At 42.7% G+C, this 16,389-nt stretch overlaps 1 protein-coding gene across 1 annotated transcript in view; it reads right to left on the bottom strand.

Moving 5' to 3' along the window:
- Positions 1 to 1,128, bottom strand: part of fam20ca (FAM20C golgi associated secretory pathway kinase a) — a 34,860-nt gene extending 33,732 nt beyond the window's left edge. The window contains exon 1 of the mRNA XM_061089713.1: positions 216 to 1,128. Coding sequence (XP_060945696.1) covers positions 216 to 787 — 572 coding nt within the window. The 5' untranslated portion in view covers positions 788 to 1,128. The remainder of the gene's footprint in view (positions 1 to 215) is intronic.
- Positions 1,129 to 16,389: the final 15,261 nt, after the last annotated feature.

Below are 16,389 nucleotides of genomic sequence, written 5' to 3'. Positions count from 1 at the left end.
AGATAGATAGATAGATAGATAGATAGATAGATAGATAGATAGATAGATAGATAGTTGGATTTTAGGATAGATAGATAGATAGATGTATAAATAGATAGATTTATAGATATGTGTATAGATGGATGTATAGATAGATATGTGTATAGATAGATGTATAGATGTAAAGATGGATAGACTTGTAACCCTTTAAGTTGACTTTATTTCTATCATCTCACCATCCTTGGTTCCCTGTCGCTCTTGGATAAAACCTGATGTCGGTGTTGACGTTAAACAAAGTGTCATCATCCGTGAGGGGAGGAAGGTCAACCTTGTACAAAGGATGCTCAAACACAGTGGACAGTCTGGAGACCCCGTGAGCATGCACGGTGCGACCCCCACTCGCTTCCCCCATCAGCGGCTTGCGGTCCTCCGCCTTCCCCGCTGCCGCCGCCGCCGCCGGGCTCGTCCGCCCGCCGGTGTCCGCTCCGTCGCCGGCGGCCGTGCTCTTCTCCAGGGAGTGGGACGTGAGGTTGGAGCTGGGCTCGTTGCTGAAGTCCTGCAGGATCCTCAGCGTGTGCTTGTGAGGCCAGCCCGCCTCGGCCGCGGACCGGGTGCGCTGCTGCTGCTGCCCGCCCCAGCCCTGCGCCTCCCCGGCCGGGTGCTGCGCGCACTGGCAGCCGCCGCCGCCGTCCGCTCCTCCGTCCGCCCGCTTCTCCAGCCTCGGTAACAAGTCTATCATGATGTGCATGGTGCACGCCACCAGGAACACCATGAGGATCAACACTCTGAATTTGCGAAACAAGATCATCTTTGTGTTTCTGGGGGGTATTTGCTGCACACTGAGCCTTTTACGCGCGGCGCACCTTACGGCACCGACGCTGATGTCCGGCGCTGTTATTCGATGACAACGCAGCGATGTTGGCCGGAGGATTTACTGCGACCATCGCGCACGGAACGCGTGTGAGCTCATGTTAAAAACTCCATGATGCCATCACTCTTCTCTTCCTTACAGTGGTCCGGGTTTCCTCCCCGACAGGTGGACGCATCGGCGCATTGTGAGATCTGGACACTTCTTCACTGGCAGCGGCTGGGGGAGTGCTCCTCATTCATCCCGGTGTTGAATAGGATTCAGTGTCAGGGAGGACGGACCACTACATAAATCGTTAGGGAAGAGGGGAAGAGAGGGAGGGAGGGAGAGAGAGAGAGAGAGAGAGAGAGAGGGAGAGAGAGAGAGGGGGGTCCTGTTCTATTCTTCCTCGGAGCCGCTTCCTTGTGTTGCTGCCAGCACGAAGTGAGATGTCAAACGATGTCTTCTTTTGTGGGAAAAAGTGACAAAAAAAGGTCGATACAGGTCCGTAGAATCACAGCCTCCCTGGGGATGGTTTTTTTATAATAGTGATTAATAAGAAGAAGTAAAATGAAAATTCCTCGAAAATAGCCGGTGATCCGTGGCAGAGATGCTCGGATGCTGCCCCGGCTTCTCCTCCTCGGCTGTGGGGCGGTGGTGGTGGTGGTGGTGGTGGCAGGTGCACGGATTCCTGTCTGTCATGTGTCCTCCTCTCCTCGCTGCCGCCTTGTCCTCAGTCCAAGTGCTCGTCCGGGGTGGGTGTGTTAAATATTGTGATCTCCGAGCCCAGCCTCGGTGCGTCATGAGGAAGAGATTGGCTGCGTGTGCACATGCAAGCAGCTCCACGGTGCCATGAGAGAGGAAACAGGCGAGGCTGCAGCCCTCCTGAAGGCAGCCAGGGGGCGTTGGCACAACCTGGAACTGCACTTGATAATATATGAACGGAGGGACAGTGTGGATGTATAGACTACACACTGTGGGCCATTCTTCAAAGTGCACAATGACCCACTCCAACTGAAGTGGTCTGAGGAATCACTGACGTCCATCGGTTTCTTTTTCACCAGAGCTTCACAGAGTTGTAATAAACTTTATTTCTATAGCATCTTTCCAAACAGAGGTCCAAGGTTTTACAAGTCAGGTGGAGATCAGACAGCAGCAGAGCACAGATGGTTACAGATGAGAAAAGAGTGAACCATGTTTTGAAATCCAACACGACCACTGTCAGTCAATCTATTCACATGATAAGCTGATATAGATTCATAAATGCACTTGCGCTTTTGTGACTTTTGCCCTAATGTGCCTTATGTAATACACTGTACTTTTGATAAGTGGATGATTGACTTGCTGACAACCACGTGCACAGTCGTCCTTTCGGTGCTTGTCTGCCGGGAGCAGCAATAAAACATATATACTCTCTATGTGAGGCCTGGGACATTAACATTACTGTCAAATAATTCAGTAAATCAAATTAAATTAAATGACAGAGTAGATGTAGGCGATCAGGAGGACACTGACCAGTGATGGTGCTCAAACGTACATAACACTGCATGAGCTAGTGTGTGTCTTTAATTGTCAAAGTGAGCTCATGGGTCTTAATGTGCTTCCTCCTTAAACTTTATTTTTGCCCTTTACAAATGTCAAAACATGATTTATTCAATCCAAAGGTTTCCAATTAGATTATTTGTTGTCCAAACATTAATCAGCTTTTTCGGACATTTTCCAGTCAAAACACAAGTACCTGGCTTCTCTGGGGCTATTTCTTCCATTTGCTGATAAAGTGTTGCACACCTTTCATTTAAACTGCGGGGGACAAAACACCTCACAGCAATTACTGCGGTCGCCACTTAAAGCTGGGCTGGATTTCTCGCCGGCATCACAGGATTAAAAGAATCACATTTTAAGTGGCATAGAGTTCATTCAAGCTGCCGACTGCGGGCCCTTTGACTCCCAGATGAAAATACGCAAATACGCACTCCTTAACCACGTCGTCACAAAGCAGACGGGAATAGATGGCGAGCGAGAAACGTTTTCAGCTCAGGGGAATTGCACAAAGCAATAAAATGAACAAATGATGCACATTCCATTGGTTTGTGTGATATACAAGGCTCAGCAAGTGGGCTTGATTGGAAGAGCTTCACTTGGCTTCCGCCCGGATTCCCAGAGGGACTGAGTTGGAGTTCATGCCACTGCCAGATTTGTGCATCTAAATTAAACAGGATCTTAAAGCTAACAAGCAAACAAATAGTTCTCCCGAAGGCGAGCCTGCTGTCTCAAATCATCTCCCGCTCCGAACGAAACAAAGTGGCATGCACAGACATGTTCGGATCCACTTATATTAAAAAGAGGTATTGCATAACTACATAATTTGCTACAGTTCCTAAAGAGACAATAAAAGGTTAACCACAAGTGAGACATTTTATTATGGAAGCTGTCTGAGTCTGGAAGATGTTTTTGCCACACGACAGCTGTTGAGGAATAATTTGTAATCGTTAACTAAAAGAAACTCCTCAAACCGCAGATTCTACCAGTGAACTAAAGTCATGTTTCAAAAAAGTCAGTACAGTTTTAATCACCTGTTTTATGCAAATGCAAACTCTAAAAAATGTATTTTATGCTCTCTGCAGCAAATCAAATGAGAGCAGCTGTGGAAAGAGACATTGAGACATAATTCAGATCAGATGTCATTTTCATCTAAATTAATGTGGAAGTATAATTTGAAGGAAGACAACAAAAAAGTAGCATGCATCCATTTTGTCCAAAGTGCCTCGGAAAAAGTGACATGTCTCATTTGATTTGAATTCACGACGAGAAATGTTAACTCGAGAATTGGCCTTGAATTTTTTGGGTATTTTATAAAACACAAGGAGAAAAAACACCATGTCGATCTTTTTACATCCACTTTTACATCCACCCTGTGTTTGACCTGGAACTCGAGCAACAACTAGCAAACAGCCTTTTCCCCCCGATGCTTTGTTGCATAAATCATCCGACAGTCATCCGAGGCACTGTCAAGTTATGAAGCTCAATAATGATGATTAAATTCAATATTGAACAAATGACCATGCTAACAGTGTGAAAAAGGATGAAGCACAGCATCATCAGCACATCTGGGCCAACGTGACCTGAGTCTCAAAAGGTGACTAATGTAGAGAAAGTGAAAAATACATGTTGACGACAGAAATAATTCCCTATATGACAGATATAAGAAAATACCTCAAAAGTAACATAAAAACAAACAGTCCCGTGTGTTTATCATATAAAATAATAGTTGATTTAAGATAAAATGAGCAACAAATTGGTTTCGTTTTTTTGTGTGACCTAGTTTTCGGTAATAATAGACCATCATTTTATATTATCTAATCTCATCTCTTAACAAAATAATGATTTCCTAGTGCTTTAGGGTTATGTTGACCACATTTCTTGGTTTAAAATTGTTGCCAGGGTAATTTCTCTGCATCAATGTTTTGTCTTGAAACCTTTGACCGAAAGAAAGAACGGTGACGAATGATGAAGTAGTTCAGCTGCGCCGGGACCTCATAAGTCATTGTGCATTTCATAGCTGCACCAGTGTGCCGTATTAAAGAATGATTCACTTTGTGTTTAGAGTAAGACGGGAAGGGAGGAGAGAGATAAACAGATGAGCGAACGCTAAGGATAAATAAAGCAGCACATATACTCTGGTCTGGTTTGGCCCATTGGGAACAGCTGACAAATATTTCAGTGTCTGTCTTTGTGTCTGATTGTTTGACCCGAGGGCTTGTCTGCTCCTCAGGTTCAAAACAGACGCTGCAAAGTTCAGCCTGAGCTCCCAGACCTCACTAATGGCAAATTACAGTCTGCATGAATCAAGCTTATATAATCACTGAGCTCACGAAACTGATTTCTGAGTCTAATTTATACAAGAATTATTACATTACTGCTCCCAATACACAAACATACATGATCTACATATGTCTGTGTGTGTGTGTTTTTACCACGGTGTTTCATAAGCTACCATGAGCTCAATCACATCAAGCAATGGATCTGCACTTTTATGAGCCTGATGATTTGTTAGCAGCTCAATTCAAACTGAGGGATAAATGGCAGCGTAAATGTCATAAGTATAGAAGTTAATTGGGGAATAATGTGGCCGAGTAAAAGTTATAACAAAAAAAAGATGTTTTGACAAATGGCTTGTCATTTAGCCGTGTCGGCGTGTTAAAAGAAAGTGTTAACAGAGTGTGTGGCTGTGTGAGTCTGAACCAGTGACAGAGAGAGAGAGAGAGAGAGAGAAAGAGAGAGAGAGGCGGGTAAAAGTTACTCACTTGACCGAGTACATGCTGAGGCTGAACTTCTTTGGGGGCATGTGAGGGACAAAGAATCCATCATCCACTGTAGGTGTCTCTGTACTTTGAGCTGGAAAAAGTCCACCTACTAACTCAGTGAATTTTGCTCAGACCCACACTTTCCCTTGTGTTGCAAACTCAAATCACCCACAGTGTGGGTGTTTGGTAATATAATATGTAACAATGCTTTATTAAAATGTCTAAAGACAACTAGACCTGCGTTATGTATATATATATATATATTGTTAAGTTGTGTACTTAGATAAAAAATGTTTCCATCAATGTTCAAACTCAGAGAAATCCACAGTTTTATTCAAGGTAATTGGATGTTTCATTTTAATTGCTTCATATTGCTTTACCAGTGACGTATCTGCTGTAGCTTTCGAGATAAATAACATATGATGAAGGAAATACTCAAGGCTAGCTAGTTAGTCAGTTGCAGTTATTTCTTTCTACTGTTTGTATAGATCACTCATAACGGATCATGATTATTAATTGCCGTTTGCTGCATGAATATGATTTGCGCCCGGGTCGCGTCAGGTAGACTTTCATTAATCTTGGTAGCGAAGACAACATCTCCCAAGATCCCACGCTGCTTCACGACATCGTCACACTAAGTCTTTTGTTACTGTTTAGTTTGAGGGACCCCTAGTGACCACACTTTAAACTTGCGACATTAAATTAGACACCATTACAATGCTTTCTGTTCCAGTTACCGCACACCAGTGCCAAATGGAATGTGCTGAACACCTGCTACAAGCTATTTGATGTTTAAAATGAATTTAATATAAAGCATCACTCTGGCACATGGACTGCATTAGTCTTTCATTGGGACCCTCTGCCAATCACAGCATGACACAGAATTAGAATAATGAGTCAGCTGGCGTCATGCACAGCAGTGCAGTGGTCCCGCTGCGTTGATCCCTTTATCTCCAAGACTCAAAGAGTAAAACTGAGCTCGGGGATTTTAAATTAGGGGATAGGGTGTGACCTTGGCACAGGAGGGATGGCTGTGTGCGTGTTGTGTGCGATCACATGTGTATAGGACTTTTCCTAAATGACACATGACAGCGTTACAGCAGCAACTGGGGCCCATCTATCATGACAGTTCTCTGGTGGTCCATCACTCACTGACAAAGTAGTTGACATCTTGATGTCACCCAAGGTCCCACTTCAAACCACGATCAAAGGCCACATGATAGATGTCCGGCTTTTTCACTTTACTCTGAGGCAACTATCAATATTAGATGAGCGCAAGGATGATGGATGAGGATAATTGTGTCATTTTAGATGCAAATACATACATGATAATCCACATTTAGTTTCTCCTCTTATTAATTTGCCAATTATCCCCTTCCAAACCTCTCACTGGCTGCACAAATGCAAACCTTTGTCCTCCTGCCATCCACCACGGACACCAGTACTTAATTAACCCTGTCCTGATGATATGAAGTTGTTGAATTGGTGTTGCAGTTGTAGATTAGATATTGAGCAGAGAGAGAAACCGTGTAAGAGCAACTGCACTACGGCTCTGTCTGCAGACTGACACCACACTGATTGTTAGAATCAAACATTCAGGACACCTCCCACGAATTTCAGAGAGGACTGTTTCAGACAATCTGTTGATGGTGGAGCGTCGTGGCTCAACATCTTGAGCTCTCATTGTTGGGCGTAATATCTGACTAATTACCAACGGAAGCCTGGGCTCTTTTCCTGGAATCGACCACGTGTCTGCTAATTGGTTAGAAAATGATGCATTTGTTCTTTAATGTGGTGGGAAGGGAGAGGCCACTGTCAATCTATCCTGGGTCAGATTAAATCCTTATTTCTCAACTGTTACATGTCTTATAGTATGAGTGTGTAGGTGCAAACATGCATGTGTGCGTGGTCGTGGTCCCGCACAACAAAGGGTTGGTGAGTCTAGCCAGAACAGACATCTTGTGCCCTCAACTCCGTGGTTTGTGTTTTCCATTTCCGTTTGACTTATTGGTCATTGAACTTAGCACAGGGACTTAAGTTTAATGACTTTGCACTGGAGAGAACTGGAGAGAGAAATGTATTATCATTCCGCCTCCAGCCTCGCCTTTCACATACTGTTAACATGAAAATAACAGTTGCTGGAGATCAGATCCGGTGGCTCGGAAGGTTAAATTTAACACCTTGTCTGAAGGTATGACAGCAGTGCCCTCGCAGTGGGAGAGGACAGGCCTGTGACCACTCACTGCAGCACAGCAGAATCTTATATTTCAGCAAGGTTATTGGTAAGCCGGGCTGCAGTGGTAATACGCTGTCATGTTAGCTCTCTGCATGTCAGACTGGGCTGTATCTCCTCCAGCAGGGCTGAAGCTGGATCACTGCTCAACCAAACAAAAGTAATGTGCATGAGTGAATAATGATGATATTGTTAGGGAGGTGTCACTTCCAATAATGTATGTTTTGGATATTGCCTTTAGCTGGCCATACAAAAGTCTCGGAGTCACAGCGCTGCCTTGGTTTTGGATGCGGTGGTAAAGAAATCCAGCGCATGAGGTATAATGATGAATTGCTCCCAATCACAAATACGCAAATCGATGCCAAATCAATTTCTGTGTGAGATACGGGTAATTACTGGACAAGTGCAGTATCCAGTGTGCACTTCCAAAGACCGTTGGCATGGTCTAATCATAGGCCAATGGGGTCCCATACATAAGTTGGCAGAGAAACTTCCTGTTTTACTGTCGTCTCCAAACCTTCTCAGGAAGAACAAAATCCCAGAGACTGAAAGAAAAACAAAGAGCAAATGGTTGGGTTGGATGGGAGGGTCAACAAAACACTGAAGGAGACCAGCAGTTAAACACGATCACATTCATTTCCTAACCTTCACTAAAGCTGTTATTATTCTAACCATGATGATGTAAGTCCCCGCCCTGCTCGGCTCTGAGTACTGGGTTTAACCAAAACCTCAACAGCAATGCTATCACATCATAAAATGTATTTACGTTTGTTTATTTATTTGTAATGGTTTCCTAGTTCTGACAACGGTTTTATCAGATCAGAAAATACTTCAATTAAATTAGTCTGGTGGGGAGTTACGTTTTTGGAATCCACAAACACGAAAGCTTAGGGAAATCAAGACAAAATCTATCAACTCTAACATTTGTACAAAGTACACGAGAGGCTGATGTTTTTTGTTATTCTCAATAGCAGTAGTGGAGACAAAAGGTAAAATTGGTCCTGAAGCTGGTAAAGGAATGGAGATCTAATTCCATGATATTATGAACATTACATTTCAATGTTTATTGTGTACAAGTGGAAACTTTGGCTTGGCAGTCTGAACAAGAACAAGAAGATTCAGCCTCCGGAGACTGTGAATGTTCACAAAAAGTAGAAGTGTTTACCTTCTTTAACTTTCTAGCGACAATAAATAACCAAACTTAACTGCACATCAATCCAGACATGGGCTCATCTTATTCATAAAGCAACAAAGGCACAGTTGTATACGGGGCACAGGTTACACAGAGTATTTTTAAAATTCACTTGTTTTCAATGCACTGCCTCTTGTTGAGATAAGCTATCACGTTGAAGGTTTTTACCCACAGAGGTTAGCGTGACATGTTGACATGTTGTGGGTCATCAGAACGCCCAAGAGGCCGCTGGTGGGATGATGTGGCAATCCTCAGATTTTCAGTATTTACACATGCGGGCTATGTCTGCAACAGACATGGCACTTGCTTCCTCTTTTTGCCTCCGGCTGATTAAACAGGCGTTCTGTTACACAAGAGTCTGGCGCGGCTCTGGTCCTACCGCTGCGTCCCCTCATGGGCCACATCCTGTTACGGCTCTGCTCCCACTCGCTTGTTGACACATCGGTCATTGCAGGGCGTTGGCCATGCTTCCAAACATCCAGCCATAAAAAGACATGGCAGACACACAGATATAAAGAAAACAGACACACACACACACACACAGGCAGACATTTCTCTTTTCCGTTCAGTGCCTTTGTGTGTGTGTGTGAGTTTGTGTGTGTAACGGTGGCTCACATGCTTGTGGGTTATGTTGTGTTTGGACATGACTTTTTATCCTGGAAGCCCATAATTAGACACCACCGGATGATTCCAAGGAAGGATGAGGTTAAAGAGTGGAGGCGAGTGGCCTGTTTGCTCGGTGGTTTTCATAAGCACAATGAGTTGTGGGGCTTAATTACAGGAGTTACACCCCCGCTGAACCTCGATGACACGTTTCCTGTGATTAGAGGAAATGATCGGTATTGATGGAAAGAGGAGAGGAAGAGTCTTGTTTAATTGCATTAGAATAATTGCCTATTGACGGCTGAGGTGAGCCCTGTCCCCGATGATGAGGCTGCAGCGTGTCAGGTGTAAAACCACAGGGCTCTACAAGCTGTTTCACGGGATAATGGTGCAACGTATGTCCGAATTCTCACCCGGTGAATTGAGAATCGTTTTCCATTTCTTCAGTGCATCCTCCTGTTTTCCCAACAACCAACCAATTAGACTTGAGTCGGATCGATGTATTTCCTGGTGACCTTTGGGTCACCTCGGGCAACTGTCGATAGGTGTTTGTGGTTGGGCTATCAGGGCTGGCTCTGCAGTTCCCTTTGCACCATCAGCCCATCGATCTTCCACCTTCCTCTCGAGAAATATAAACAAAACCTTATGCTAACTCCTACAATATATATATTCTGCTGACTCCGCTTTTGCTCGCAATATTTATCATCCCACGCCTAATCAGTTTTGCACTGACCACCTGAAGCACTACTCCTACCTCATACTGAATAAAAAAAAAATAAAACCAACAGACAATGGGATGAAAAACAATTAAAACACATATAATTCCTTGGGAGATTATATTACAGTGCACCAATAAATAACATCAGTGTTTTCTATTATTGTTTTCTCTACATTATTTCAGGCGCTGTCTGACAGGGTCACAGTCACCGATGTGTTTTTTTTCCATTCTGTATCTGGTTTGTACTGTCAGCAGCTTCCTTCCCTCTGATCCTCCTACAGTTGTTGGGTCCCTTGATTCTCGCTGGTTGCGTTTCAAGCGGACTCAGACAGCCTTGATCCTCGGCCAGGGACAGAGGCTACAGGGCAGGCGAGGCCATTCAAAGTTGCCCTGCTCCCAGGTCATTGTGGTCTGGAAGCCAACATGGGATCACTGAGTAAACAAGCGGTTTCTGTACGAGGGTGGCTCAGGGCAGCCGATACAAGGGCGGTTGTTTGTAACGGTATGTGTGTGTGTGTGTGTGTGTGTGTGTGTGCATGTGCCATAAAGCCTTAAAAGTTTGGATGGGCCCATGGCGCGCTGTCTCCTGGAGCTTGTCGTATGTCCCCACTTGGGCCAAATGTTTGTGTTATCTGTTGGGATGAAATATTCATTATTAGAGATATAGTCCTAAGGCCTGTATGTGCTGAGGGAAGGGGGGCTGTTTGAACCAATCTCATCAGCATCGTTTCCTCAGCATCTCCACTGACAGGCATTAGTGTTCGGTCAGAAGAAATTACTGTATCAAACTGTCCTTCATGCGTATTCATGCTTGTACAATGGCAGCAGACGAAATGAGCCCGGTATCAGCAAATTAACAAGCAATGCAGACAGACAGCATGATTTTTGATATAATCTGATTAAATATGACACTGCCAACTTTAGGAATTATTGTGTTGGTGTCCTCAAACAAATGCAATCATTTCAGATTTTGTCAAACTCTGGGATAAAACATGATGGAAATGTCTGTTGCTTTGAGTTTAAAGGGACCCTTCAAAATTATAGGAAGTAATGAGTCAAAGATTTGAGCCTCTCACAAACTGGTACATCACCTCTCACACAGCTCAACTCGGACGTCCCTGCCTTGTTTAAGTCACTGCTGTTCTTTGTGTAGTTTAAAGTGATCTCTATGTTTATGTAACATTCAGCTGTGGTACATTTCCTCACCATTCTGTGTCACTGGGACTGATATGACATTTCCTAAAAGTCGTTTTGCAATGACTTGTATGCAAAGTGTGTTTGTATAAAGAAAATCTGAAATCGCTTTAAGGGTGTCTTTCGATTATATTTTTTCTTCAATTATTCAAGCTAAAAATAAGGTAAAGATAAATTAAATGAACCCTTCATCAATTTAATCCAAAGGGGTCATTACTCTGAGATTCATTTTGAGATTTGGCACACATAATCAAGCAAAGGGCTATTTTTAGCCGTAATCAATGTCCCTCTTGACATTTAATCTTCCATACGGTAAATAACTGGGCCTGCTTGATGTTTGCTTTCCTCTCACGGCCCAAATGTCCCCTGCCAGCTTTCTCTCTGCCTTATTTCAGGTTTAGATTAGGCCAAAGATTTCGTACAACCAACATTGCATGTTAAAAAAATGTAAAATCTCCCAGTAAAGCTCATCTATCCATCTGTCTTCACCAGCTCCTGGTGCTGTTGTGTCTCTTCTAAATGCGAGAATTTGAAATTATTAGAAACAATTATTTATCTATAAAGATAACTTCCACATTTTAATTTGCCAATACATACTCAGCTGATAAATATTTATTTATGTTTAACTTGACCAGCCATAAATGAGCTACTTTTTGAAGCATAGTACATAAATCGTCATGTACTGTATATTTGAAAACTTTAAAAAAAGTACTCTTCATAGTACTTTAAGAGTATTTCCTTTTCTCTATCAGCAGCTTGGTTGTATCGTCTTTTATCTGTTTGCATTTGCACAAACACTGTATGTGTTTTTACAGATATGGCTAGAATGAGAATAGACTTGAAACTGAGTTGAGTTTTTCCTATTTTATTTTTTCATAAAAACAAAAACTTCTGAGTCATTGAACTCCAATCTCTCTTTTTTTAAACTTAAAAATAAGCTTCTCTGCCTCACTCTGTCTCATGGTCACTCAAGTGCAAACACAATAATATCAAGGGATCCTGAGTCTAGATATATTTCCCCTTAAGTGTATTGTGTATAGCAGCCTTTTCTTTGTGTAACTGTAAAGGTCAGAATGTGATAGCAGCAGTGGCTAAGAGCCAGTGGTGCAGCAAATATGTTATCACCCACTGCACCATATTGTTTGGACGTGATATATAGGGTACTCATAATGTGTATATTTAATATTTCATACATTGTTGCGTATCATACATATTTCATGTACATTTACTGATGCAGTTTAAAGCACAGTATCTCAAATTATGCCACTTGCTGACAAAGTGGGAAATGCCCTGCACCCACAACCAGCCCATAATGTCTGTACTCACCAGCACCAGGTTGTTCTCACTGGTCCAAGTCCCTACTGGGATAATATATGTGAAGCAAGACAAACACAAAACCAGTGGTTGGACAAAAATAGACATCATTACATATATCCACTACTAAAGTGACAAAACGTAGATATTAAACTTAACTTAGGGCTTTATTGAAAAGGTGGATGGCTGAACCAAAATGAAAAAGATTGATGAACAAATATATAATTGCTTTTGGTCTTAGTAACAGTAGTATAGTTAGGTCATGCTCCAGACCTTCGGGAGGAGGTGGACCACCAGGAGCCCAAACCCTGTCTCCCCCACCTGAAATGCCAGGAATCTGTACGTTTCCCTTCTTTCACACAGGGAGGCTGCACAGTTTGAAATTGTGCCATGTTTCTTGATAGACTGCTGTAGGAAGGAAACGTTTTCCATTGAGATGGTTTTACATCGATTTGGCTTGAATCCCATGCAGCCGTGGGTTGTTTGTTATTGTGCTTTTTGGCCCATTTGCAAAAAGACAAAAAATATCTACAAATACAACTGAACATTTTAAGGCCACCTGGGAATTTTATATTTTATAATGAGAAAATACTTTTTTTTCAGTAAAATTGAGCAGTTAATGAGTGAGCTGCTTTGAACCGTTTTCTTGCTGGGGATAGTGGGAAGTAAACAGATAAAACAGATAATTAATCTGAGGTTTGTATTTTAACTGAAATGATTCTGGGAGAGAGGTCGAGCAATAGACGTCACCTTAAATATTTTTTAGCAACTGGGCGTGAACAAGGTTGAAGAGCTCTGACAGCCTAGGAGAAATATTATGCATAAATATTTGATGCTGCCAATGTGAAGTGGGATGGACCAATCTCATGCTGCTGAGTCCTAAATATGTTCAGACTGTGTAGAGCTGATTGGGTTCAGTTTAATGAATAATAGTTTGATGTAAGTACAATAGCACATCATCTGCATAAAAACTGGTTTTAATTAGAATGGAAAGTAAGGTTGTGATAGCTTACTTCACCGGTTTCCTGATGAAGCCTGAAACTTGGCGAGGTGACTGATGTTAAGTTTACATTCTTCTCCAATGGATGAGCGATTCTCCAATACCACTACTGTACAGACTACTGAATAGAAGAGTTTATTTTTATCTTGTGAAAGTGATCTATGGAAGTGCCACCCTGTAGGAGGCTTAATGCGTGTTTATGGTGTTTGGTGTTTATTGTCAGGGAAACAGTGGCAACGTTGCTGATCATGATTACATGAATTGTGTTTTATGTTGGCCGACAGAGTTGGTCACAAGAGAAAGGATGATGGAGAGAGGATGGAGACAGGGAAAATAGGAACACTCCCTCAATGATAGATTTCTCCAGCTATCGCCCAAGTCCATGATCATTATCAATAATCGAGTGTCAGTTGCTTGAGCTACCAGACGTACTCCAGTTGATGTCCAGTTTTTTCACCGTTGTGTTATGATGAAAATGTTTTATCGAATTTAAAATGCGACATGTTGTCGTTCTGAGTTTGTTTTTAGGGTAGAAATATATCAGTCTTTAATTTGAATGAGATGATTGATGGTTTTGATCCTTTCAGGCTAAATGCTGATGCCACCGTTTCTCCTGTCCCGTCGCCTCTGGCACCGAACCGATCCACTGGGAGTGCAGTTGATAGACTGGACAATGAGTCGCGCTGTAAGTAAAATGTCTCTGTATCTGCCCCCGAGAACAGAAACAGAGACATAATCAAAAGAGAATCCCAAAACATTTTGAAAAGGAAGGTTTTCTTGAACATACAAAGAAAACAATACAACAAACAAGTGGAAAAAAAATAGTTTTTGCGTCTCTGTCAGCGCTTGGCCTCCACAGATTCACTTGTTCAGCTCTCACTGCACTGAAACTGCTGGCAGGCACATTAGAATGTTTTTTTTCTTTTTGAACGTGAAGTCTTCGATGAGTCTCATTAGCATTTATAGATTCATTGAGGATCTCGATTACAGCCTTTAAAGTCTGCAGATGGTCATTATGCTAATCCAAAAGCCTTCAGTGTGTACTTATATAAGCACGCCACACAATGAGGGGTGTTTCATGATAGGGGGGGAGTAAAGTGTGAGTGAACCAAGTGCTCTTTAAACAGAAAACTCCAAATGATTCCTCACTGAGGTGATCCTAACAACAGGCGTCTGTGCCAGAGTCTGTGCACGTCGAACCATCAGTCAGGAGTTAATCATTAAGAGTGGGATCACAGAGGGAAAGGGGCAGCTGATAAGTCAAGTGCTTCAGTCAAACTACTGAAACAAAATGATTTATTGACTAACACATTGCCACAGGCTAAAATTATATGACGATATGCTCTAAATCTGTGCTTCCAACCCACAAGTTCAAGCTTTACAAAAACAGCACAAACACAGTGTCTGGGGAAATGTAAGGTGATTTGTTTTGTGTGCGTTTGTTGTTTGCCGTTCTTCGGTCGGCGTCCTCCAAACAGTTCCCCTCCTTTGGAGATCCTGAACGCTCATTTTGTCTTCGGCCTGTAACGGCAACCACACACAGCCCATGCACCGCCAGCCACAGAACAAGGTCGAACACGCACCATGGACGTGTCTCCACCCCGGGCTAATTTCTTTAATTCTTAAACAAGATGTGCATGACAGAGAATTAATTTTCTGCGTAAACAAGTTACAGTTTGTTTCCTGGGGTTGTTTGGCTGGCTTCTTTTTGTGTCAGAAGCTGCAGTTGATTAATAATGCTGTCCTACACCTTCTGTTGAGGGAATTAACAGAAAATGGTGAAAACGAGTGTGGGCGTATGAGAGGGGACTTGGTCATGTGTGCTTTGTGCTTTTTTGTGCTTTTGTGTGTGTGTGTGTGTGTGTGTGTGGGTAGGGCTAAAGATTGGAGAGCTTTGTGCACACACTCACTGCACGTTTTTCACACACATTTTTCCCCGTGCAAACACATGTGCCTTTGCATTGTGTCCTCTTGAATGTCATTGGTGTGCCGCAGACCACATGTCCCTTCATGCTGCAGATAATGAGCGTATTAATATGTACATAGCCAGCCAGGTTAATGCCTGCCTGGCACTCCAATTTCACGGCCCTGTCTCAGGTTGAGGAAGCTTCCGCGGCTCCAATAGGCCGTGATTTCTCTCTATCAGATGAAGAAAGAAAAAAAATGTAGTTCTGAATTATTAAACAGAAACATGACTGACAGGCTGGCTGATGAAAATGAAGGGGGAAGGAGACAGACAAGGAGGAAAGAACAAAAATTGGTATAGTGAAGTTGATTGATGCCAGATATAACTTTAGCTGAGGGGTTGATGCTAAAAAATACAGACACAAAATATAGCTACAAGGGCTGTGGTGGAGTGGACAAAATTGCTGAAATTGCTCTTCACTGCTGATTTTTCTCCTTTTTCCATCCCCCAAAAGTTATTCCAGGCAATGCATCAGAAATGGAGACTTTCAATCTGATGCATGACGTCTGTTTGACAGTTGAGCTCATCACTTTGGTTCCTCACACCGCTGCTGTGGGAAGAAAGTCTAAAAGCTGTCCGTCAATTGAATACAGAATATTCCCAGGACGGTGAATATTTTGCTATGAGGTCAATTCAGTAAAAATCTGCTGATATTTGTCAGCCATTCGGCGTCAGACAACATTTTCATCAAAAAGTCATTGCAAATGTCAGAGAGATAAAACCGCTCCCATCCCCAGACAGTGTGGTCAGAATGGTGAATGGTGCAGTAGGAGGTGGGATTTTATGAATGTGTGTGTGTGTGTGTGTGTGTGTTTGTGTGTGTGTGTTTGTGTCACCCTGTCTGCTGTCTTGACTTTACTACATGTCTTTGCACTTTCTGAAGCCGAGACCCAGACATACTTAATAATTTTTTATGATCAGTTTAAAATCATGTCAACACAACCATAATTTTAACCACATCGTCAGTGAAAGATGCACATGAAAAAAAAACAAGAATCTCTGAATGCTATGAAGCACAAAGACAACTTATTCACCGCCT

Source organism: Limanda limanda, chromosome 17, assembly GCF_963576545.1.
Source record: "Limanda limanda chromosome 17, fLimLim1.1, whole genome shotgun sequence".
Taxonomy (NCBI): domain Eukaryota; kingdom Metazoa; phylum Chordata; class Actinopteri; order Pleuronectiformes; family Pleuronectidae; genus Limanda; species Limanda limanda.
Note: the sequence above shows the minus strand (reverse complement) of the source record. Positions and strands in the feature narration are given on the sequence as shown.